Genomic DNA, 26,338 nt, shown 5'->3' with positions numbered 1-26,338 from the left:
CCGAGCTGCCGTCGTGCTGCCCGCGCTGCGCGGCGTGTCCCCTGCCGCGGCCCGTCGCGCCGGCGGAAGCGCTGCCGCAGCCCTGAGGATGCTGCGGGCCTGGCGGGCGCCGCTGCTGGCGCGGGCCCGGGCCGGAGCCGCCCGGGGCTGGGCGCGCTCCGCCGCCTCGGAGGCCGCGGCCGAGAGCCGGGAGGACTCCCGGTACCGGGACACGGTGCTGCTGCCGCGCAGCCGCTTCCCCGCGCAGCTCCCGGGGCGGCTGCAGCCCGAGACGGAGCTGGAGACGCAGCAGGTGCGGCGGGGCCGGGCTGCTCCCCCCGGGGCCGGGCTGCTCTCCCCCTGCAGGGGCGTGGGGCTGCCCCGGGCGCTGCGAGCCCCGGGCCGGAGCAGGGCGGGGTGGCCTCCGGGGTTTGTGTTCGGTCCCGCCGCGCAGGGCGAGCTTGTGGCGAGTTTGGGCTCTCGCCCGGCCCGGCCGTCCGAGGTTACGAAAGCTCGGGCTCTTGACGTGTTTGTAGGTTGGATAGTCGTAACTTTGTTATGGTCGGATTTGGAGAAAAGTAATGACCCTCCGGATAGTGGAGTGCCAAGATAATAAACTCAGGCCTAGTATTTCACTTCCTTCGGGGTTTTGCATGCTTTAAACTCACTAATGTCTTCTCTTGCAGAGTTAGAAAAGTGTATTCGTTTGCCTGTCTGTTTTTGTTACACGTTTTGTGTCCATACTCTGGAATTACAAAGACTTGTGATGGTTTTGGTCTTTTCTTCTTGTCTCTACAGAAATGTGGTTTTTCAGAACTGTACTCATGGCAACGGCAAAGGAAAGCAAAACAGGAATTTTGTCTGCACGACGGACCACCTTATGCCAATGGAGACCCTCATGTTGGCCACGCACTAAACAAAGTAAATATTTACTTGTTCATTTTCTGCTCTTTTGAAGTGGTAAACACTTCCTATCATGTGCTCTGTGTTCTCTATTCTTGTTTAGTTCAGTTCAAATGACTTAAAAATGTTTGGGGGTTTGGTAGTTGAGGCTTTTAAAAAACCAATGGTGTGATTATGTGGATGCCACATTTTGCTGTGTTGACATAGATACTACACCCCGACATAAATACCATGTAGTGAGTGCTGAGTGTTCATTTAGATTCACAGCCTGAGAGTGAGCCTGAGATTTACAGCATTACACTGGCCACAAAGTGAGAAAGACTCAAATGTCACCCACAGCTTCTTACAGTCCCAGTGCTGGAGCTTGGGCTGCAGCAATGTGCAGTAGGCCAGTGCTGTAGGTCCAGCTCAGTGTCTTAAAAATGAGAGCAAGTGAGATTTGTTCACTTCAAGTCTTGCAAGTTTATAAACTGCATCTCTCAGTTATACTGGTTGTGAACTCCTTGGATCAGAGGTCCTCTAAGATTCTGCCAATGTAGGGTCTTTGGATCACAGAGTGGTTTGGGTTGAAAGGGACCTTAAAGATGATCTAGTTCCAAATCTGCCATGGGCAGGGACACATTCCATTAGATCAGGTTGCTCAGAGCCTCATCCAGCCTAGCCTTGAACACTTCCAAGGATGGGGCACCCATAGCCCACCTCTGCTCCTTAATATAAATTTATCCTGCAGCTTTTGATATTAGTATTTTTTAAACAGGAGGAGCTTAATTACAAATGTGGCTGTTCCACATGGGGGAGCTAAAGTGGTAACAGACCCTTGTGGCTTTTCAGATTTTGAAAGACATCACCAATCGCTTCCATGTGATGAGAGGTTATAAAGTACATTATGTGCCAGGCTGGGATTGTCATGGATTGCCAATTGAGTTGAAGGCACTGTCAGAAGTCAAAGGAGCTGAAAATCTTTCACCGATGGAAATTCGGCAGAAAGGTGAATAAACTAATGTCTGCAGTGTCTTTATGAAAAAGGCTGGCTTAACTATTTTTATGTGCTACTCATATTTTGTATTTTATGCTTTATATTGCTTTTAGACTTTATTGTAGCCATTTCTATTAGCTATTGGTGACATTTTCTATAATCACTGGGCATATTTGCCTCACTGGGTGTATTTGCCAAGCAGATAGAGCAGGCTGGAATCTGATGCAATGGGATAATTTCACACAGGCTTAATTTGTTGCTGTAATGAACATGCAGAACACTGACCCGGGGTTTAAAAGAAACAAAAGGCAGGCAGAGGATTTTGGTGTCTGCTTTGATTAACTGTGTAGTGGCAGGAAGCTGGTACTTATTAGCTGGTATTTATCAGTATCCTTTTAATTTTTGAAGGCTGAATTTGATTAGGAGCTAAAAAGATGCATGTAGATACATCTCCTTTAGGAGAGCTTGGCTTAGTATCATAAGTAGGAATGTATTTGTTGACTGTTTCTAACAATACTACAAAACTGTAGGGGGATCCTTGTGGAGAAAGTCTGCATTATATGGAAACTGTTCTGAAGCAATAATTTCAAATACAATGTGGGTTGAAAGACATCATCACTCAGCTGCAAAGCGTTTTGTAATGAGCAGCTGAAACTGCTTTGATTTGAAATTGTGGTAATGAAAGGGGTCAGCTTAGTTTCAAATATATGTTACTTGGAAAATTTTGGGTCAGCATCAACAGAGGGAGTTAACTTTCACTCTTATTAGTTTTATGTTGAGAACTTGCTTTGAGAAATTTTTTCTTCATAACAAATTTCCCCCCCCTTCTTAAAGATAAATTTTATTGTTTAAAGATGTGCTTAATTAGTCAAATTAAGTCTGTATTAGTCCAAAAGTGCCACTCCTGGCTCTCTTTACTTTTAGCAGTCATTTTGTGTAACCAATCTGAAATGTATGTATTTTGAACCTAATAATTAGGGCACAGGTTTACTATGTTCAGATCTGGGTTTGCTAAAAAAACATCAATAGTACATTTTAAGTGCTATTTATTGATCTTAGTGTGCTAAACCATGTGCTTAATGGAACCGTTCCCTTTAGCCAGAGCATTTGCAGAAAAAGCAATTGAGAAGCAGAAAGCTGCCTTCATTCGTTGGGGTGTAATGGCAGATTGGGCCAACTGCTACCTTACATTTGACCCAAAGTATGAAGCAAACCAGCTGAGAGTCTTCTATAAGATGTATGATAAGGTATGTTGAACTTCTGTTGAAGTCTGTATTGATTTTTCATGAGTTTTGAATCTCCTAACTTTTCTTTTTTCCCTTCCCTGTCCTCTTTAGGGTTTAATTTATCAGGACTATAAACCTGTGTTCTGGTCCCCTTCAACAAAGTAAGAATCATTTTACTGTTAATTTTAGCAAGGATGCCGATAGCTTTTGATGTTGCAGTGTGTAACTTGTGTTTGATGTGTACCAGAACAGCCTTGGCTGAGGCAGAACTCGAGTACAACGAGCAGCACGTCAGTCGCTCTGTGTATATGAAATTTCCGCTGCTGAAGGCGCCACCTAAGCTGACTTCTGTGATAGGTATGACTTCTCTGTAGCTTTAAAGACTGGTAACTTCGATTTTTGTTATAATTGTGAGTAAAGTACTTCTAATTTACATCTGTAGATGGATCATCCCCTGCTAGTGTGCTAGTCTGGACCACGCAGCCTTGGACTGTGCCAGCCAATCAAGCAGTTTGTTACATGCCTGATTCAGCGTAGGTGTCTTTCACTTGGTTCAGTGATCTCTGTCACTTCTTAGTGATATTTAGCAGCAAAATTACAGCATTGTGGACTGCCATTACAGTTTATTTAAGCCATCTTTTTTGTGTTTTGTGTTGTTTGGTTGGTTTTGTTGTTGGGTTTGTTTTTTTTTTTGGTTGGCTTTTTAAGTGGTGCAATTGTAAGCTTTGTTCTATATCTATTAATATATTAACTTCTGCTTTGATTTTTTTAAGTTATTTCTTCTTCATGATGCAAAGTTACCTTGAAACTCTTTTGAGATTTACAAGTGAATTGTACATGTAAAACATACTTGCCTGTCTTTTAGAGACCAAGCATTTCAAAAATTGGTAGCTTTTTGCTGTTTGTAATTATTTAGTATCACAAATGCACATTTGCATTGCAGATACTCCATTGTAAAGTGTACGACAACTGGACAGCACTTCATCCTTGCTGCAGATAGAGTTGAATCAACAGCTGCTGTTCTGGACACACAGTTTGAGGTTATATCAACATGTAAAGGTAGGTTTTAATATTGTTAAATTGCTTAGAAATGTGTTGGTAGGTGTCTGAAAACTGCTTCAGTTTAGATGGATTAAGTTAGTTTATAATTTGAGAACATGCTTCACTAATAGAGGATGAAGAGCAGGAGGAGTCTGTCAGATTTACTACTGGTGTGTTGTAGCTCAAATTATTATCCATAGATTTCAAATACATTTTTAAAATCTGGATTCATGTTTGGAAAAATGAAGTGTGGAGTGTAAGTCTGTTTAGTATCAAAATCTTAATTACACTGAGTGCAGTTTGTCTGTCTTTCCGTTCATTGTTGATGACAAGAGGCGGCTAATTACAAGTATGTCTGTTGAGGTATTGTAGGTGGCTGTTGTCTATCTGGACAAACTAAAGCAGCTGGCATCCTAACAAACTGCATAGTGGCATTTCCTAACAGGCAGGCTTGGGATTCAGTGTCACAAGTTGGGATTTAGTGTGTCATTTGTGAGCTTTATTCATTGGCCTCTATCACTGGTTCAGTGCTGGAAATATGCATATGTGAAGGAGATGAGGAATCTGTTTCTATGACTTTTTGTTTTCAGGGGTTTTTTGTGTCTTTCCATGCCTTCTTTTTCAGAGGAAGTTTTGTTTTTACCTAATGATAAAATTTCTCATAGCTTCTGCCTCCCTGAGTCATGTGATTTACAGATAACAGCCAAGAGTAGTAGAGTTGAACCTTCTTAAAAAAAATTTCTTATTTGGACCTGTTCTTTTTAACTTCTCATATATTCAGTAATTAATTATATTTGTTACTTTTCTTTATTTGTATACATAACTGTGTCATAGTAGCTCCTAAACGTGTTCCTTCTAGGAGAAAGGCATTTTGTGAACACTATTTTGTCATATGAAGCATTCCTCAAGCTCTGTGACTCTTGATTTTTAGCAAGGCTCTAATAATAATATTACTTCAGTGGTTTTTTTAATCACTTGTTCCTTTTCTGCTCTCTGATAAAAGAAGCTGAATGCATGAATTTTGCTTCTGTATTTTATCTTCTGTTTGTATTTTTCAGGTGCAGATTTGGCAGATGGTTCTTGTGCTCATCCCACAATTCCCGGCCGAGTCTCTCCTCTGTTGCCTGCAAATCATGTGACAATGACAAAAGGAACAGGATTAGTTCACACAGCCCCAGCTCATGGTATGGAAGATTACAGCGTAGCTTCCCACCATCAGCTACCCACGGTACTTTATCTTTTCAACTGTTGCTCTTGATTTCCTGCAACTGATTGATTGCCTGCACCTGAAATGATTTGTGTTAATTTGTGCATAAAACTTGAAAATGTTTTGAAGCATTCACAGAAGTGTGAGTATCACTAATGGTCTGCAGGAATGCAAGACTAACTGTAAAGAGATGTGTATCACGATAAAAGGATGAAGTTTTCTTCTGCTAATTAAAACTTACAGGAAAGTGGTAGAACAGAATCAGATTTTTCTGCTCTTTGTGTGGTTTTGTTTTTTAAATGATAACACAGAATTTTTCTCAGATATTGACTCTCACCACTCAGAATTGTGTTTTACATGCAAACCAATAAGTCGCTGGTTATGTAGGTCATTATTACTATTTTTTTTCAGCAAAGCTTGTTTTAAACACATACATAGATACAGTTCAGTTATGCATGGCCAGTTTATAATTAATGGGAGTGAAGATGCAGGATGTGGGGTATTGGAAGGGTTAGGTTTGCTTTTGTTTTTCACTTTTTTTGAAAAGTCACTGGAATACCAGTGACTTTGATGTAAGATGGTTGTGGTGTATGTGCAAATGTAATGGTGCTCATTTCTTCTGACACCTAAAATTCACTTGCCTGGTAGATTACTAAACTGCAGTTCACTAAACCTGGAGTGTACTTAAATATTTTGTTAGTCAGAAAAGGAGTTACTCACTAGAGTATTTAACTCACTTTTGAGTACCAAAAATAATTGCCACATGTTATTTTATTGACATGATTAATTTATTTATTTTTAGGATTGCCTTGTGGATGAAAGTGGGTATTTTATGGAAGCGGCAGGTCCTGAACTTAAAAACAAGAATGTCCTTGAAGAGGGGAATGAAGCTGGTGAGTCTTTGATGTTTGACCATTTGTTACTTCATCAGTTACAGTCCTGCAGTTATATTTTGAGGGTTTGGATAAACTGACCATATTTTGAATATGGATGAGGTACAGGCATTTCTTGCTAAGTGTTGACTATGGAAAGGACTGAGTTGAGGTTAACAGTAACCATATGTTCAAACTGAATTTTAATCTTGCCTCATTTTTTTCTCTCAGTCATTAAGATGCTTCAGGCAGCTGGAAGTTTGTTAAAGGAGGAGAAATATGTGCACAGTTACCCCTATGATTGGAGGACTAAAAAACCAATGATTATTCGTGCCAGCAAACAGTGGTTTGTAAACACAGCAGATGTGAAGGCTGCAGCACAGGTTTGTAATTTTGCTTTCTTATGAGACACTTGAAGACAGCTGATGCTATTTGGTATCAGCAAAACAATCTTGCTGTAGCTCACATGTTTTACTGGCAGCATAAACAGTGTTTGTGGGAATGCTGGAGCGTGTTCAACGGTTCACTGCCTCTTTTATAGGATGTGCTGAAAAAAGTGAAATTCATCCCTACATCTGCAGTGAACAGAATGCTGGAGATGCTGGACAGAAGGACCTTCTGGTGCATATCAAGGCAAAGGTGCTGGGGTGTCCCAATTCCTGTTTTTTACCAGAAGAGCACAGGAGAATGCTTGATAAACAGGTACCTGTCTTGCCTTATACAGAGGAGTGACAGAATGAGCACTGTCTGTTGTGCTGCAGTTAGTGATATTATAAAACTTCTTACTGTTTCGAGTAGGAATACGTGCTTTTGCCTGTTTATACACAGATCTAATTTAGCTGTGAGTTAGAACAATCAAAAACTTGTTGCTGGAGGTGGCTTGTATATAAATAATAGGAATCAATTTACTTAGGTACTTAAGTTATCTGAAAAGTGCCCTTGAGATTAATTGCTGCTTTCATGCCTCATCTTCAAACTAAGCAAGCTGGCAGTCATGACTGGCCTTTCCATTTAAGCAAGCAGTGAAATGCAAGTTGGGGTTAGAATAGACTGCAACTGTAATTGTAGCACTGTACATTGAGCAATACAGGAACTCTGTCAAAATAGCATTTTGCAGTTAAGTGACAGTAAGATATCTGAAGTGGAATAAACCACATTGGTTGCAGAATAAATAACTGCATTTTGTTTCAAAACACAATTAGGGTGGTTTTGTAGACCAGCCTCGAGTGTAACTGACCTTTAGCTATATGATTTGATATGTCCAGTTCATCAGGTGCTAGCCTGATTTTGCCATCTTTTGGTTAATATTATCCAGATATTGCAAACACTGTATTTCAGGAATTCTAGACAACATAATGTGGAGGAAATCCAAGCTATGCTTTAAAACAAGAAAACTCAACCAAATGTGATCATTTTTCTGTCCTGAAAGGAGTAATAGAGTTCTGCTTTTACTCCTTTGGGGAACACAGGTTTTCAGTTGTGAATGCCCTCTAAGAGGTAATTTCATAAAAATGGTATTGTGGAGTTCCACATTCATTGATTAGTTCCGTGTTTTTTTTCTGCCTTGAGATATGCTGATGTAACTCAGTTTTATACACCTTAACCATACAACCTGTTTGTATGGTTAAGATGTATAAACTGTAAATTCATATGAATTTGTAAATTCAAATGAAATTGTAAATTCAAATGAATTGTAAATTCATTCTGGATAATAAGATTGCATTGCTGAAGAGGAACTTACGTAGTGTTGCAGAACTATTTTTATTCTGGTGTGGAATAAAAGTACTGCAGGAGTCCAGCATGTTTTCCAGAGGCTGTACTGAGCACACAAGTAGTCAATATGGACTGTAGTAGGTGAGGCTTAGGGTGTGGAGAGCAGGGAATGGACTTTAGACAGGTAGTCCTTAGCTTCACCTGGTGTGACTGGGTGTGTAGGTGCACAGAGATGTACTTTGGCTCTCTCACCAGAGGCAATAACTGTGAGAAAAGACTACAATAGCCCCAGTCGTTTATAGTGCCTGGATAATGCTGGCATACATCAGGAAATAGATGGGTGGAGGGTTTGTGGGGTGTAAAACCATTTTACCTGCAAAAAAGTAAGTGTGTATCTGTGTGAAAAAACTATTTCTGAGGAATGCTTTTTGTATTCTGGTTGAAGAGTAGGCTTGAGTGTGTGTGTTACTTAAAAATTCTTAAGAAATTGTTAAATATGTAGTTTAACAAGAAAAAAGGAGTGTAATGAAAATCAGCAGTTGGCACTCAAATGGGAAGGGCACCATAAAGCAAGAGCTTTGTCCATCAAGAAGCTGGGACAGAAAGCATTCGAAAGGAGGGATGTGTGGGAATTCCTTTAGGTTGTAGTGCAATTACTTTGGAAAGCAGTGACCTGTATTAAAACCTCTGCCTTTTGTGAGTGCTCAAGCTGCACGAGATCTTTCCTGGAGTTATGCAAAATGCAGCAATTGCAGCATTTTGATGTAGTAAACTCTGCCATAGCTTAACACCTCCACCTTCATAGGTGTTGGCCCAGCAGTCACACAGGTAGGGGAGTGAGCAAAGGGACAGCACGGCATGTTTGGGTGGAATTGATCTGGGGAATAGAGAGGCATTTAGGGAAAAAAACCAGATATATTCAATATGCTTGAAAAGAGATTTATTTCATTTGACTTACAGCTTCAGGTGCTCATTTATAGTCTTTACTTCTTACTTTACTTACGGTAGGTGGAATTTTCAAAGGAAAGTGTAAAATAGTCATTAAATATTCTAAGAAGTTTGAGGGTAAATATTTGTAAAGTTAACTGTAGCAGACTTCTGTAGCTGGAGTAGGAGTGCACAGAATATTGGCCTATAGAAGTGACAGGCAAATTTAGCAAACAGTCTGTCAATTCATAGGTCATTTTCCTGGACACCAGTTCTTACTGAAATAAGCAGCTAAGCCTGATTGTTTTGTTGCATTTGTATTATCTTCTTGAACATCATATTACAACCGGTTGCTGACATATTTTTTAACAAGTTTCATACTCAGACAGTGTGAATACTTAATATAATTAAAACACCAGTCAATAATTTGCATTTCAAAACACAAGCTGTTTTTAAGTTAAACGCTGGATGAGCCACCTCTCAGTAGCAGCTGCCGTGGAGCTTGAGTGACTATCAAAAGTAACAGCATCTCCACTGGAAGTCATTGTAGTCCACATGGAGTTGCTGTTACATGTGAGAGCACCACTGATCGATGTTGAGTGATCCTGGGTATGTATCACCTGTAAAAAGACTTTTAAAAAGAAAAAAAAAGTCCCTAAAATAAATCACTGTTTCACGCTGAGAGTTGCCCCTGAATTTGTCACATGAAAAGCTGCTGAAAGCCCTGCTTTCAAGATGGAACTGCTTTCTCTAACAGAGCGATTTTGCCACACCAGCAATCCAGTCTTTTTAACTTAAAAGCCAAGAGGCAGTTTGTAATGTTGTATGCAACAAGTTTGATGTAAAATCCCCGTGAGTCTTCTTATTTGCTGCTGTGGCCCCCCACAGCCCTAAAAGATCTTTGATTCTATGACATTTTTGTCCACAGTTATACATTTAATATACCAATGATGTTTAAATGTTTTTATGCAAAGTATACTGCATCATATTGTGACTAGGAGTGTAAAAATTATTGTTATTTAAAAACCCTTATATGAAAGAGAGAGAAAAGAGAGAACATTTTTTCATTATTGCCATTTTCAGTAAGAATAAAGAGGTGAGATTCTGTGATTTGTGATTTTTCTTCACAAATGGAGAAAAAAGACTTTAAATAGAGTACATGCATAAACAGATGCTTATGCTGTGTGACAGCTTTCAACACTTAATAGATTTCAAGAGAAAACATTTTCAATCTAGGAAGTTCTGTAGTTCCTGGAAAAGAAGGAGCTCCAAAACGAAAATGTGAGAATTGTATTTCCAATAGTAGCTCAGCCCAGGTAATAAATGTGAGATACATACTTTAATCTGACCTCATCCAGTAACTGCTTTACAAGTTCACTGTTCATATGTTGGTAATAGTAGTAGGTATAGTATAGTAATAGTACAGGTAAAAGTAGTAGTATGGCAAAGATTATTCTAATGCCTGAGGATTTTTTTCTGCTTCCCTGTGACTTTGATTAACGCGTAAATTAAATTTCTGACTAAGAAAATCCCAACTTGTTTTTGAAGGTGATCTACCCTGTGCTCTAATTTATATATTAAAATAATAAGACATTTCAGTCAATTGCAATTAGTAGCAGCTTACCATCCCCTAAATACTTACAGCTGAAGTATCAATGTTCGTGTAAAGCAGAAGATAACTTTCCCTCCTTGCTGCTGTTGGAAAGGAGATGGAGAGAACATCAGGCTCTGTATTCTTCTCCTCCTGACTGTATCTTAATGCTGCCTAATTTCTGTTAACAGATTAAATAAGTGTGCAGCATAATCAATATCAGGCTCCCGAGTGATTGGCTGGAGCCGTGGTAGCGTGAATTGCCGTAGGGGTGTCAGAGTGTAGCAGGGACACGTAATGCAAGTTCTTCCAGATAGCCTCTGAATACAGGGCAAAGTTTTACAATGGCCTTTATGGCTCACTCAGGGAATTATCATGCTCACCTTGAAGGCTGCAGATTATAAAGTGATGAGTAGTTATTTGAGCAAGGTGGTTTTCACTTGCACCTTACAGAAATGTACTTTGCAAAAATCCTGCTCCTGGCAATGCATAGACCTTAAATAAAGTTATTTATCTCTTGTAGTAAAAGTTAATCATAAGGGTGTTGGGAGAAGAGCAGAGACAAGTACAGGAGCTGTGTTTGTTTGTCTTGTATTTTTCAAACTGTAGGAGGAAAAAAGATTTGTTGAAAAGGTACTCTGGAAGTTTTTCATCTAAACTATCTCCTCTTATAAAATACTCGTTAATGTTCACTTGTATTCTGTAGGAAACAGTGTCTAATGAAAAAACTTGCACTGCTAAAATATTATATTTTTTTAAACTTGATTTGAAACTATGATAGAATTTTGAGAATATTGGTCAATAAAAAGTTGGCTTCACAGTCCTTATTTCCTTCACACCTTATTTCCTGTAAGTGATTGATAACACAAATCTGACCTTCTTCTGCGTATCTGAAAATTTTTATCTGTAGCCATAATCTTATCTGTTGGTTCATGTGTTACAAAAATGTCTTTAAAAAAAAATCTGCTTTTCATAAATTAATAGTATAATCTTTGAATTGCATAGCAATATACTTGATAAAAGGTTGGTCCATAGTATGTTTTGTGGGAATGGTGTATCTACAAGGGTACACAACTCTTGTGTGACATTGGCAATACTGTAAATGAGGGCAGTCATTTTATGATGGTTTCCCAAGGGAGAGTGATAGCAAGGTTTTATTTCCTTCTTGTCCCTCCCCACACCCACCTCTGATTGGAAGGAAAAAAATGTTTCTTAAAAGTATATTTCTGTATGTCTAAAGTATGTTTCTGTATGTTGTCCAAGATAGATGTTGGTTTTGGTCTATAGCTGGATTTACCACCTTTTATAAATCCCTGCAAATACTGATGTTGTGACATACCTGTTGCATGCTTTAAAAATGTATAGGTTGAAAATTAATTCATCACTTGAGTTAATGTCCCTCCGTTGAAGTGTGTTTGCAGTATGAAAAAGTTACATGGAGGACAGGCTTAGTTTCTGTTTAGATTTTCTGCTTGCTTGACAAGACATGCTGGTAGCTTTTCTGTACTAATTGTGGGTATGATTCCTGATCAGAAAAATTTTCTGGCCCTCATTGAGGCCAGAGCCATTAGCTGAGCACTGAACTATTTCTTCCATGAATCACTCAAAATGCACAAATATTTTATGTGGTGATAAACATGTTTTAGGGTAAACCATCCTTTTTTTTTATTTTAGCTACTCTTGTCTTCTGCTGGTGCCATGGGTAGGACTCAGCCAGTGACTGGAAGGCATTGAGACTGTGGAGAGAGCTCTTGAAATACTCACGTGTAGACAACTGGTTATCTATAACTGTCTTTAAAAATACACCGATAGTGGATTTGAGAAGAATCAAAAGTGGAAAATTCTGTTGGCAAAGAGTGAAAAATAATATTGTGTATTGCTTTTTCTAAAATGTTCCCAGGTGCTGTGGTGTGTGTCATCACTAAAGATCAGGGTGTAAATCCAGCTTTGTCAGTGGTACGGCCCCTGGAAGAGAGAAATTCAGTGGAATAGTTTAGACCAGGCTGAGACAAACAAATTTCTGTTTTGTTTCTCCTGAGACCTTTCTGAATTTGAAGATTTAGTGTGAAGGAGACAAGACATAAGGGTTGCATATCAGCTATCTCCCAGGAATTGTACCAGGACTGGGGTTGTTATTTGCTTTTGTCTTGGAGAAGTAACACTCTCACAACTGGAAGTATAGCCAAGCAGGCCTCTGTGCAAATATTTCTGAAAAGAAGTGGTGCCATTCAGAACTGGAGCTCCTCAGTGTTGTTTCAGCAAGATAAATGTTAGCAGATACATTACAAAGCCATAAATTGTGTCCTGCCACCATTAAACTGGAAGGTGAACGATGCCTGTGCTGGTTTGGAGGGAGCAGAATGGTGGTGGTGCCAGCTGGCTGTTCATGTGAGTGTGTTGCTGGTTAATTGCCTCTCCCTGCAGCAAACCTGCTGGGATGTTCTATAGGAATTTACTTTGAGAAGTAAATTGATTAATTGCTGATTGATTGATGGATTGATTAATACAAAATTGGTGTTTTGTTGTTACAACTTGAGCAGTCAAAAGCAAACCTGGATTTTCTTCTTGCTGTTGTACCTCATGTCATGAAATTAAGTGATTTGTTCTAAAGCTTGTTGGAGAACATGGGTTTATATGCTTAAACTCTGTGTGCAAGAGTCCATTAAATGTTTTGGTGATATAGCTCAGCTTATTAGCAGAGCAGTAAAATACTGTGCTGAAATCCAGATACAGAACTGAGTGGTGATACTAAAGACCTTCTGCCTTCGGTGTTTTCAAGATAATTATGCCAGATCATTATTTTACTTTTTCCCCTTTTGCAATACTGTGTCGAGAAATTAGTTAACTGATTAAGTCTTCATTTCTCGAGTTACAAACAAATCTCTAGTGGCCTGGGTAACACAGCAGGTTTAGTTTGAAGTTGGCAGATCATGGTGATCTGCTGTACTCCTTAAATACAGCAGATGTCTTAAAAAACACCTCTTTAGTAAGTGCTCTGTAAGTCAGCAATACGAAGTGTGTGGGGTTCCTCTTCAGTTTTTTAAGATACCTTAATTTATGTCTAGACTTCACATTAAGCAATATTAAAAATCAATTCCCCATAGCGTTACCTACTGGGGCCAAGGATCCATTGTGTCAGAAATGGTGCACAGAACTGCACACCTTGAGGTTGCCTTATCTGTTCACATCAGAAAAAATGCTTAGTTAATTGTTTAATTTTTCTTATTTCCATAATATCTGTTTATTTCAGGACCTTTGTCCTGGCTGGTGCTATATGATACAAAGTCATAGATTGCTTTCAGATTGCCTTCATAGATTGCCAGTCATTGAATGTTTATTATCACTCCTCTGCTGGGTGCATAATTTTTATTTTCTTACGTTATTTGGATTAATATATATATTTATTACAATTTTTTAAATATATTGCTAAAATGGGGGAATTCAGGCAACTGGAAGCCTAATATATATATATGCTATTTGAAAACTGTCACTTCCTCACTCCCTTTCCACGTGAGTTCTCTGTATCTTTGTATGTAGGAAAAACAAACCCTTTGTCAAAAAGAGTAGACGTTTTGAGGGGAAATAGTTGTGTAGTTTCCTTAAATTCAAGGTCAATAAATTGCAAATAAAATGGATTTTAGAAGTTTTCAAGCTGCTGGCATCTCTTCTGAGTGCCCCAATTATGGAGTATTTGCAGAAGAAGATATTTGGAATCCATGTAGGTTTTTGTATGTTTTACAAATCCTCCCATCTTGGAAGACAAAAGTAGGAAGTCTTTAATACAGGCAGGAAGCTCTGCGGAGTCTTGTCTGGATTAAAAGCCAGAAAATCACAGGTTGTAATAGCTTGCTCTGTGTATCAGGGTCTCTCACTGCTTTGGGTCTGGGATACTTGCAGAAAGATGCAATTAACTCCTCAATTCATAATCCCCTTTTTTCCTCCTTCTAACCCAGTGAAACCATCACAGATGTCATCAAAATTGTGGAGCAGCAAGGGACAGATGCGTGGTGGACTCTTCCTATTGAACAGCTCTTGTCAAAAGATGCTGTAGCAAAGGTAAATTTTCACTTCAGAAGCAGAATGTGCTCGAGTCAGTTGAGTGATGGGAAATAATAGAAAAACTTCATTTATTCCCGTGGTCCTCTTCAGTCTTGTACCCTGATGAGAAGGTATCCTGTGGAAGGAATATTAAAAAAGTGAGATCTGAGTGTGGCGAAATACACACAATCAGATTTGTGCTGTTAATTCAGGGCAGAGAATTCACTTTTCTCCCCTTAGTTCAGGAGAAAAGTGACACCCTAATTAGCCAAATTATGAACCCAAAGATATATTCTTTGTCATTAAAATAGATTTTTTCATTTAGTTCTTCATAACTTTTTATTGTGCTTTAACAATTGTGTACATAAGCTAGCACAAAGCTGTAGTGGTACTGTGCCATCTGAGATTTTCTTTGTAATTTTTCCTTGCCCTACTTTGGATTTCCATCAGTAGTTATCTGAAAATTGTTGTGAAAAATTACCTAAATTATTTTGTGTTCACTCACAAAGTTGGTAGCAGAGCCTGTACAAAAGTGGTCTGGAAACCAAATTTGCTTTATTTCTAGCCTTGAAAAGCATTGATGATACACAGTATTCTATTTGCATTATTTAATGATTGTTCTCTCAATAGGCTGGTGGTCGTGATGTTTCAGATTATGTCAAGGGACAGGATGTCCTAGACATTTGGTTTGACAGTGGAACTTCCTGGGCCCATGTTTTGGAAGGTACAGAATTCATATGTTGATCCTTCTTTTAAAATACTTGGAGAACAAAATATAACTGTTCTGTATGACAGTGTTGTTGTCAGCAAAACTGAGGTACATTATGGCAGCAGCAGGCTGGTTCTGACTTGTAAAGCTGCTTTTACTTGTAAAGATAAGGATTTAATGTTGGCGAACTCATTTTCAGCGTAATTAAAGTTGAGATTTTTCTGATATTCTACTCTGAATGGTTCTGCCATGTGGTGTACTACGTATCCTCTAATCACAACATACTTGTTTTGAGTGTAGAAGTGTCATGGCACAAACAGCCAAGGTACTTTGCTGCTGGGTGGGAACTCTTAAATTGTTTTCAGTTAACAAATTTCAGCTTGTGCTTGTGTGTGCTATTTGAAGCAGAACAAGATTGAGATCAGGCTGCTGAGTCTAAACAAGTTTTATAATTTAAAAGTGTAGGTGTGCTTTTTTCACTTTTGATTACTTTCAGAAACTAAAGCAGTATATTGTGGCTTAAAATATTTATACTTGCTATATGCTATTTATAGCTTCTACAGCCAGTAGTTGCTACTTAGCAGGTAGTAGACATATATTTGTATAAAAAGATGTAAAATACACACTGTTTGCCTGGAGGATAGTGCAAAGTCAGGAGTCCTTTCTAAAGGAGGAGTCTGGTCCCATACATGAAGTCTGTTGGACTTTAAACCCTCTGTACACAATAGCATGATAACAATCTTGTTGAATTATAAAACACATTAGTACCAGAGGTTTTATTTCTTAGCAACGTGGTCAGGCAACAGTACCATCAGCAAACATTAATTTTCTAGAAGACCTCTTCATATATTAAGGTTTATTCTCATTAAAAATATTTCTGGTTTGATTTTGAAAGGTATAACAAAGTAGTGGTATTTTATGTAGTTACAATCTTGCATTCTTGAAGGGCTAAACACCTCAGTCTGCAAAAGCTGCCTCTAATCCTGTGTAAAGAGCTTATATTTCCATAAGGAATAGCAGAATGAAGACTCTTGATTCATTGTTAATTTGTGTAAAGCTCCCATATGGACTCTGCAGTTTAATAAATGTTGGGGTTTTCACACTACAGACTTCTTTCATGGAACCACTACAAGTTTCTCTTGACTACCTGGTCCTCTCTTTTCATGAAATTTGCTGGAACTGGGTGTGTGTAAGGCATCTTCTGCTCTGTGACATTACTGGAGTAGCCCCACTGGTGTAAAAGCTGGGGACTAACCAGCAGTGTAACCTCCTAACCATGTTTATTCTCAGAAATGACACAAAAGTTGCATTACCTTTTTTCTGTGTAATTAAGGCTTCCAGCCGCTGCCAGAAGGGAAGTACCATCTCAGTGATTCATATGAAATTATTGTTTCAACTCACTTTTTATAAAACTCTGCAAGAGAAGTTGTTGAATTAAGAGTCTTGTCTATTTCCCAAATATGCTTCAGCTTTTTGCAGAATTTCTCCAGTATCAATAATAATAAGCAAGGCTTACCAACAAACAGGCTAGCGGGTGGGATTCTTTTCCAAAGTATTGTTGGAGAAAAAAAAGGTGAAATTCATGGAGAAATCTAAGACTGCTTAGAGAATGTCATAATGGGAAGAAGTAATTTTGTGGTAGGAGGTGGGTGATAGCAGAGGTTGTTGCTGTCTTCCGATGTCAGTGTTGGTGGCAGAGGTTCTTTCACAGCACAGGTTACTTTCAGGGCAACCGCAGCACTTTCAGGATATAAAAGATGGCTAAAGCTGAGGCTAATGTTTGTTTCACTCCACCCTGAACTCAAATTACTGAAAATTCTAAGCCAATGATCTTAACCAGCAGGAATAACAGACGTTACAGATTTCCCTGTCAGTTCCAGTCTTGCGAAAATAATTCCTTCTTTCCAGCATCTCTATGACTTGGGGAACTTGGGCCTGAGTTTTCACTGCACTTGACTGTGTCTGAGCTTACTAAAGGAGAAGCAGCTGTTACAAAATTAATCTCTTTAGCTGATGGCCACACAGACTGCTGTCAGAAAATACAGCAGGTTGGAAGAGGAAGAAGAAGAGAGATTCTGCTGTGTGAGGTTAAAGGAATTGCTACAGTGACAGCCAAGCTCAATGGCGTAAATTGTAGATTGCATTACCTTTTCCCTTGCACAGTCCTATTTCAAATGCTTGCCCTGCTGCATCTCCTTCCAGAAACTGAGCCTAGTTCTGATGGACATGGCTTAAAGCTACTCTTGTTACATTAATTTATGGTTGGCTCCCTTTTTCCAGCCTAGATGTGCCTAAAGTACCACTTGTAGCTAAAGGACAGATTAACCAAACGGTTCTACATCAGCAGTGTGGCAGGTAGGAAGATGCAACTTACCCACTAAAATCAGAGATTTGGCTACTGTAGTCACAAACCCAAAATTGTACAGTTAGAACTAGGTTGTGTGTGAAATAAACACTACTCGCTGGCTTCACTTGAGAGCAGATCCACAAGTGCAACATGCTCTGAAATCCCACTGTTCCTAAAGTTTCCTGGGGATGCTGTTTGCTTTGTTAATGCTCTGTTTGCCTAATACTGTTTTCACTGAACAGTTTATTGTTGTGCCCCCTAATCCTGTTCGTTTCTTGCTACACATGCCTCAGATATTTTTTTGGAAGAACTGTTTTATGCCATGTTAAAATTTAGGTCCAAATGCTTCATACGTGAATAAATTCATTTTCACAATGCTGCTGTGAGATAGAAGAGTGTTAACCCACTGCTTCCAAATAGAAAGTGTGGTAAAAGCAAAATTTTGTTCAAAAGCATGTGCTAATTTTGAGTACTTAAAGCTGTGATGCCCAGGACTTTTTTTTGTTGTTCTTTTGCTTTGAAGCTCAACCTTTTGATAGAGCTCATTTCAGTAGCTCTTTCTGGAGCATCCATTTAAGAGAACTCTTTAATGTCCTAAAATTCTCATACATTTTCCTCATGGGCAGAACGCCATCTTCACTACTCTCCTGAGATGATTGGTTTTTAAAATATTTCATGTAAAAATGCCCACTGGACTCTGTGGTGATGTGATTTGCCACTGTGAAAAGTCACACAGCTTTTTTACCCACAGTTTTGTAGGTATTGCAATGATGGTAGTTTTCAACATCATAACTTTTTTTCCCTATCTTATTGGCTAATGTTTAACTGAACAAATGTGATTATTTTACAACTTGCCTATCTGAGTTGTTTAAACTTTAGTGCTGACTGAGAGGCTTGAATTTATCTTAGCTGGTTCATTCCTGGCATTAAAATACAATACGTTTAATCTAAAAGTCAAAGTCTGTAAGATCAAAGATATGGAATCTTGAAATCCAAACCAGAAGGATCATAAATTGTAATTCTCTTTAATGACCTATGTACTATACCTCAGTTAAAATAAACAACTGAAAAGTCTCTTTGGGGTCATTGCACATATTCCTCCATTTACACCAAAAAAAATTTGAGCATTGTTGTAATTAATTAATATATAACAATCACAACTTTAACAAAACTGAGGGAGGAGAGCTACTTAAAAGGCAGGTTTTGTATATGCAAACCCCATGTTTGTATTTTACAGATAAAATGTTCAGGCCTCTGTTAACTTTGCAAGCACCAGTAGCCAGCCTGCCAGATGTACTAGTTCCTGTCAGAAAAGCCCAGTCCAGTCTGCTGTTTGTAATCAGTTGTTTGTTGAAATTCTTCTCTCCTTTAAGTTGTAACTCCTGTCATTTCCATGAAAAGTTCACTTCTCTAAAACCAGTGGCTGGTAAACTAGTTATAACTAACACGTGTTGTTACAGATTTTCTAATGTTATTGTCTTCCTTACCACCGATACGCTTTTTTTTTTTCTTGGCCTCCCAAGTATTTTTGCAGTCTCTTAATAGAAAGGCTGATCCTTACTTACTGTATTTCTAAAACCCTGACTCTTTGTAGATTTCCTTGAACGAATAAGCAAATGTGCTAAAAACCGTAATATCCACCCACACATTTTTCCTGTGCTACCTGCAACTGTGTGGCCTTGACCTTTGTAATGTTGAACTTCCCTTTATTGCAGGATGGATCTAAATATCGAAACTTCCATTAAGTTAAACAAATAAATCAAATGTGTCAGTGGCAGAAAGCAGCTTAGTCTCAGGGGTCCTAGGAAGAGGATAAAAGGAGATAGTGAATAAAAACTGAGAAAGCTGTATCTGCGTATTTGGAAAGCAACACCACCAACTTGTAGAATCAAAACTAAATTCCTGACAAATTTATGCATGGTTTTGCACATTTGTAGGCTTTGACTTGCGTGTTCTGCTGTGTTCCACGTTACTCTGTTCTCACTCTGGTGACCTGTCTGCAATTGCTTAGGACAACGAGGGAGTTCTTGAGTCAACAAGTTTTGTACCTTTTTGTACAGTGACTGAATTCCACAAGTAAAGCCATTTAAACTTTGCTGTCCTCTCAACCCTCTGGGATAGCTAGGTTTGCTCTTCTGCCTTTAGTGTGCAGTCAGCTGATACCCTGCCTGCCTTGTAGCCTGTTTTTCCTCTAAAGTACTCATTAGCTCCAGTTGTTCTTCCCTAGCATTCCTCTTTTTTGTTTGTGTATGTATTTACAGGGAATAATGTTTCTACTCAGCCTTCACATGGATAAGCTAAACAAGCCAGGCTTTTCCAGATGCCTCTATCCCCAGCTGGCTTTCTTGTTTCCCATGTTGTCCTAACTCTTTCCTGAAGTTTTTAATATTCCTGGAGCACCAGGGACCAAAAATGTAAATTCTGTCACAGGTGAGCTGCGGTCACTGCCAAAGCTTCCTGCTCTCCTCTGAAAATGTTTCACGTTGGACACGTGACCTCTGTGCCTTGTGCCCTGAGTAATTCCAAATGGGCAAACTTCAGATGGAGGCATAGATTTTTATTAATTCCAAAGTCTGCGAACTTTTCTTGGGTATTCCTGTTTCTTGGGTATTCTTGGGTATTCCTTGGGTATTTCTTGGGTACTCCTGCTTAGGAGTACTTGGAAAGTATTTTGAGAACTTCTGTGAAGCAATCTGAGTGTGATAGCTTCTTTTTGTGATTTATTATTTTGTTTGGGAGAGAGCAAGCTTATTTGTTAAATTCCAGAGTTCAGCAAGGTTTTGGTTCTTTTAAAAATTGTGATACTAATGAATCCTTTGTATCATGGTTAAGTAACCACACACCATTTATAAAAGTAACTTACTTACTGTGTTTAAAAAAGCAGAATAAATTTTACTAATCACTTTCAGAGATTTTCTGTATCAACTGTTTGAAGGTATAGGGTCTGATATTTCAAATAAAATGTTTTGGTTTTAAAGGTACAGAGCAAAGAGCAGATACATACCTGGAAGGAAAAGACCAACTAGGAGGTTGGTTTCAGTCCTCTCTATTAACCAGTGTGGCAGCAAGGAAAAAAGCACCATACAAGTAAGTGTGTGAATTGTAAACACATTTCTAGTCCATTTATTGAATATTGGACTTTTGATAGTGTGCACAGTCGTATAAACAAGAGAAATGAAACCATTACCAAATACCTGATTCACGTTCTTACATTTTCAGTATAAAGTTTTTCTCAAATTGTAATTAATTACAGTTAAACTTTTTTCTATCATAGTTCTAATGATGTTTTCATTCTTAGTCATGTAAGAATTGCATTATCACATACAAGTCTGGTTTTTTGCTATCTCTCCCACCCCTGTAATTAAAGAAATTCTTTGGGAAGTGCAGTGTGCAAATCTCCCAAGATCATTGACTTGTGAATTCAACATTAGGCTGTAGGGAATTGGGAATAGCTGTGTGCTTGTGTTCTGCTGGAGCTAAGGCACACCATTTATCCCCTGGGAGATGGAGAGCATAGGGAAGGGGAATGTGGCTCAGATGCAAGGAGGCTGTGCAATTTTGGGAAATGTATTGACTTAAAAAGTAAATAACACTTCAGTCTTTAATTATTCTGAAATACCCATGCCCTGGATATCTAAACAATCTGTTGCTTGCACAACAAATTCAAATGAGGAAAATAAAATTGTTTGTTCTCCTTGGATGGTAGTGCGGCATATCCATGGTTGGTTGAACTCGGGGGATGAAGCCTCAGGCTTCTGTATGCTTTGACTTTAGAATATCCTCATTAGAAATCAATTCATAGCATAGATTTTTTTACTGGGACTTTCCTTTCACTAAAATCTTTTCTGCAGGACTCTGGTGGTTCATGGATTTACTCTTGGTGAGAAAGGGGAGAAGATGTCCAAATCTATTGGCAACGTGGTTGACCCTGATGTCGTTATCAATGGAGGTGAAGTAGGTCAAAACTCCTGAGTTTCTCAGAACTGCTGCTTACAATCTTTCACTGCCAGATTCTGCAGCTGTCTTGTGGCAGAAGTGTGTAAGGATCTTCCTTGGCTACACTGCAATTCCATTTGGCTGGACTGAAAACCTTGAGTTGCTTTGCTTCTGCTGTGGTGCAAGAAAGCCCCTCACCTTTGTTCTCTGCTAAGAGAAGAGAAAATTATGCAGAGGGTGTAGAATGGTTCCTTTTTACCAGTGTTGATGGAGTAATGGAGAAAAGGAATAATAAATACCAAAAAATTAAAATAATTCACCTCTGCATTAAAACTGCCTGAAACCTACCATGTTACCATGGACCTGGCAGTGGAGCAGTCAGATGTAGCAGTTGCACCCCCAGCAGTCTCTCTGCTCTCAATCTGTTATTGACTCTGGAAACTTCATTCCATGTATTGGAGGTGCTGTTCTGAATTTTCTTCCCTCCCCAGTCCTGCTGTTGCTCTTTCTGAGGCTGCTGAGCAGATTTTGCAACTCTCTAGACAAAAGAATCAATCCATACATTACTTGCTTATCTGATTCATTAAAACACAGTTGTTCCTATTCTTTCAAAAAGGAGAAAAGCTGTTTTCAGAGTTGAAAACAGTCTGAAGGGGAAGAAAGACCTATGTAGTTTTAGATACTAACATTGCTATTTTAATGACAAGCATTCAAAGGATTTCAGGCTGCAGATGAGTTTCTCTCAGCTTGCCTGGATTCTAGCACTGCCTGTGCACAGAGTGCTGCAGTTATGGGTTGTAGCCATGCTCAACAGTAAATCCTGCTAAAAGAGGGGGAAGCCTCCAACCACGGCAGCCTCTGGGCACATGGACAGAGTTTTAGGTAATCCTGTGAGGAGCAGGGAGTTGGACTCAATGATCCCTATGGATCCCTTCCAGCTGGAGATATTCCATGGCTCTGTGTCTCTTTGTCTGTACTCAGGATCACAGCAAGGATCCCCCATACGGTGCTGATGTTCTCCGCTGGTGGGTGGCAGAATCCAATGTTTTCACTGAGGTGCTGATTGGACCTGTGGTACTCAATGCTGCCAGAGATGACATCAACAAGGTAAGAGCCACAAATGCCAACACAGTTCATCCCAACAACAGGTCCTCTTTGTACTGGCTGCAAAGCTTCCAGTCTTTAGATTAAAGAAAGCTTTTCCAAGCTTATTTAGGAAGATACTACTGCTTCTTACACCCGTGGGTCAAATAGTGAAGTGCTCTGAGAAAGTTTCATTTTTGTAGTTTTGTGCTTTGGTAACAGCCAGTCTTTATTTTTCTGTCTTTTTTCTTTTGCCATGTTTTCCTGATGCTTTTGTAACTATTCAAACAGTCACTTTGAAAAGCAGTCAATTTTAGTTAATGATGGAATATGAGCATTTTGTGTTCCATCTAAAGCAAAGATGATTCATTTAATGTTTAATTAATGTCTAATTGCTCCGGCTTGTTCCTAGCTCCGGAACACACTGCGCTTCATGCTGGGAAACGTGGAGGGCTTCAATCCAGAGACAGATTCCATTCCCCCTGCAGAGATGTACATAGTGGATCAATACATGCTGCACTTACTGCAGGATTATGGCAGCAAGGTAGGGAGAATTGTGTTTAGATGAATATGTGTGTAATGTTTTCCATTGGTTATATTTTCTTTAGGAGTCTGAGTTAAGAGTGTGTGTCAAGTAGGCACATTACAACCTCAAAGGATTCTTTGATGTAATGTGCACTCCCTTGAGCCCATTTCAATTTTTGAGGAAGACCTGAAAGTTCTTAACTTGGCTTGGACGTCAACCAGATTTTCCCACTCACTGCCCAAAGCCTCAAATTAGAAGTCTTTAAAAATAGTTGAAGAAGGATAAAAAACTAGAGCTTTGGAAATCTGCTGTTGTCTAGAATTTTGTCATTTCTGTCACTCAGAACCAGTCTGCTGAAACTATGGGCATAATTTCTGGGGTTTCCCCTGTTCCCTCAAATTTTAATGGAAATTATTTATTTTGCCTAATTGTTAACTAACATTTTTTCCCCTCCACCAACCTTTTAAAGAAAAGTTGCTCCCAGGCTTTGTGCCTCTCATTCCATTTTCTGTACATTTGGGTTTTCAGGGGCTGTCACTGTGTGCTGTGTGATGCAAATTGATGCACTGTTCTTACCTCCCTCTCCCAGGTTACAGAAGCATACAAACAGTATGATTATAGCAAAGTCGTTCGACTGCTGCAAGCGTTCTGTACCAGAAACTTGTCTAACTTCTATTTCAGCATCATCAAGGACAGGTGAGTTGCTTCCTGCTGCCTTTAAAAGGGAAAAAAGGAGGGAATGGGTCTGAGATGGAGGTTATAATGTTCCAGGTGAGTGCTGAGTGAACACAGGTATCTCAGGGAACCTCTCAGTGCATTCCAGCTGAGTGGTGCTCATTGTTGTGCTCTATTCTGTCCACTGGGGGTACTGAACACTTCAAAAGGTCATCAAATGGGCACATATAAAACCAAATAAATATTTAACAAAAGTCTTGGATTTATATTTCTACCTAGAAGGGTGTGCCTCTGAGTTTGGGAAGGTAGGGAGAAGGGCTTTTAGCACTCAGCTGTGCAACTGAATATATTTATCTGGCTTTTTAGCTCAGTAAAAGAATACTAAGGCTGTGACAGATACCTCTATAAATGTGCAAGGGCTGTTCCGGGGGTAGGAGGTGTGGGGGTTATAATGACATTTAATGCCACAATGTGAGTAAAGGAGGAGGAAGGGAAAAGACAAAAAAGCCCTAATGGTGATGTTTACAGGTGAACCAGAGCAAGGGGCTGGCAGCTTGCAGGTTCATTTTCCTGGGAACAGATTATCTTCAAAAATTAACATGTACAGAAACTCCTTTCATATGACAAACTGGTGCTGCTGATATAGATGGCCCTGGCTGTAGCCCACTGTGCTTGCCCAGGAAAGGCACTTAAGAAAAGCTTTCCTTGGAAAGGCAGGCTGGGTCAGACTTCTGTACTTCCAGTGGCAGTCCCTAAAGTGTGGCTTTTGAGCAGGAAGAGTGATATGAACATAAGAATACTTTCCAGCTTCCACTGCTGTCTTGCAGGCTCTATTGTGAAGAAGCAAAGGATCCCAAGCGTCGCTCGTGCCAAACGGTGTTGGCAGAGGCTCTGGACATCGTCGTTCGCTCCTTTGCACCCATCCTGCCCCACCTGGCAGAGGAGGTTTTCCAGTACATCCCTTATAAGAAAGGTAAAGCACATACAACTTCTAAGCAATTCTTTCAGTGCACTGTTTAATTGCATGGTTATAGAAATATGCCATTTTTTGCCTTTTTTTTAAATTCATTTAATAAACACCCAGACTAAATTAAGAATTGCTTTGTTTTGCTTTCAAGACTCAGAGGGTGTGTTTCGTACTGGCTGGATTAATGCAAGCTCAGCATGGAAGAAGCCTGGCATTGAGGAAGCAATAGAAGGTGCTTGTGCAATGAGAGACTCCTTCCTTGGGTCCATCTCTGGCAAGAATGTTTTGGAATATGAAGTCATCATTGTAATTGAGCCTGGATTGCTGTTTGAATTAATGGAGGTAAAAAATCCAACTAAGAGTAGTGTTGTCTGTGTGAAAACTTTATTCCACTTTGTACTTACCAGAAAATCACAGAATGGTTGAGGGTGGAAGGGACTGATGGAGCCTGCACAGCCCAAGCCCCTTGCTGAGGCAGGCTTAGTTAGAACAGGTTCCCCAGGCCTCTGTCCAGTTGGTTTTTGGATACTTCTGAGGATGGAGACCCCACCACCTATCTGGGCTGCCTGTGCCAGTATTTGACAGTAAAAAAGTGGCTTTGTGTTTTTTTGGAGAAGGATCACCTTCACCCTGCTGGCAGTGCTCTTTCTCACACAGCATCCTAATGTGGGATGATGCTGGCCTTCTCCTTGGGAGAGCAGAACTTTGGTTTATGGGCAGCTGTTTGGCCATCAGGCCCCCTTCTGTTGGACACTGCAGTTCAAGCCTGTACTCCTGCTCCTGCTAGGAGTAAATCAGACTCGTGGTTCAAACCATCCACTCTGATTAGGAACCATGGCTTACTTTTGTTCTGTAGAATGGATGATGCTGAGGAACAAAACCAGATTGCAGGTCAGAAAGTTCTCTCTTCCCCCAGGCACTGCAGGCTGAGGAAACTTCTAGTGTTTCACAGCTGAATGAGATCATGATGGCTTCCCAGACAACCCTGCTGAGTGAGCTCCCCAAAGAAACACCTGCAGATGCCAACATCATAAAAGGGACCTTTCTCATTAACTTGGAAGGTAAGAGAACTATACCAGACAGGCTGCTGCACTACAACATACAGTGTTGTTCACAGCTTGAGTTTTACTTACAGCTGCAGCCTCTCTCTCAGCAATGACACTTTCTTTGCCAGGTGGTGACATCTGTGAGCAATCTTCATACAAAGTCATAGCCAGACCCATTGCCAAAGCCAAATGCCCTCGCTGCAGGAGATACACTGCCGAGTCCTCAAGCACTCCCTGCCCACGGTGCCTCCAAGTCCTTGCTGCTGGAAAGGGGAGCACATGAAGACAAAATGCCTATGCAAAAGCTGCTCCCAAGTGGCTGAACCAGCAGGTCTGTGTACTGGAACCTGTAGAACCAGATGCTTAAGCCCCAGCCTGAGCAGGAGTATCATGTATTTTGGGGAACCTTATGTGTGTATATATATAAATATATATATATATATATATACACCTACTTGTGTATATCACTTTTCAGCTTAATAAAAAGGGTGATGATTAAAAATAACCACCTGATTGATTTGTTCTTAGCAAGCCCTGTTCTGTGGAAGTTCACTTTCATTTAAGCAAAGCTGCCCA

General features: G+C 39.7%; 1 protein-coding gene across 1 annotated transcript; it reads left to right on the top strand.

The window, feature by feature from the left end:
* The first annotated feature begins 57 nt into the window (after positions 1-57).
* IARS2 (isoleucyl-tRNA synthetase 2, mitochondrial) lies at positions 58-26,267 on the top strand. The gene is made up of 23 exons (XM_085054767.1): positions 58-292; positions 778-900; positions 1,714-1,870; positions 2,957-3,105; positions 3,196-3,245; positions 3,332-3,441; positions 3,527-3,617; positions 4,028-4,143; positions 5,184-5,353; positions 6,135-6,225; positions 6,436-6,587; positions 6,746-6,906; positions 14,389-14,491; positions 15,104-15,197; positions 20,508-20,616; positions 21,381-21,483; positions 22,447-22,572; positions 22,961-23,092; positions 23,664-23,770; positions 24,577-24,722; positions 24,868-25,058; positions 25,633-25,777; positions 25,891-26,267. The coding sequence occupies exons 1-23, from the start codon at positions 89-91 to the stop codon at positions 26,043-26,045; spliced, it is 2,985 nt and encodes a 994-aa protein (XP_084910893.1). The 5' UTR covers positions 58-88; the 3' UTR covers positions 26,046-26,267.
* The last annotated feature ends 71 nt before the right edge of the window (positions 26,268-26,338 follow it).

Source organism: Lichenostomus cassidix, chromosome 3 (assembly GCF_008360975.1).
Source record: "Lichenostomus cassidix isolate B80296 chromosome 3, HeHo_3.0, whole genome shotgun sequence".
In the NCBI taxonomy this organism is placed as follows: Eukaryota; Metazoa; Chordata; class Aves; order Passeriformes; family Meliphagidae; genus Lichenostomus; species Lichenostomus cassidix.
Note: the sequence above shows the minus strand (reverse complement) of the source record. Positions and strands in the feature narration are given on the sequence as shown.

Excerpts from the sequence above, each read along its gene's own strand:
- IARS2 (XM_085054767.1), top strand. The coding sequence starts at position 89 with ATGCTGCGGGCCTGGCGGGCGCCGCTGCTGGCGCGGGCCCGGGCCGGA. Across the intron at positions 3,618-4,027 it reads TGTTACATGCCTGATTCAGC|ATACTCCATTGTAAAGTGTA; the intron begins GTAGGTGTCTTT and ends TTTGCATTGCAG. Across the intron at positions 5,354-6,134 it reads CCCACCATCAGCTACCCACG|GATTGCCTTGTGGATGAAAG; the intron begins GTACTTTATCTT and ends ATTTATTTTTAG.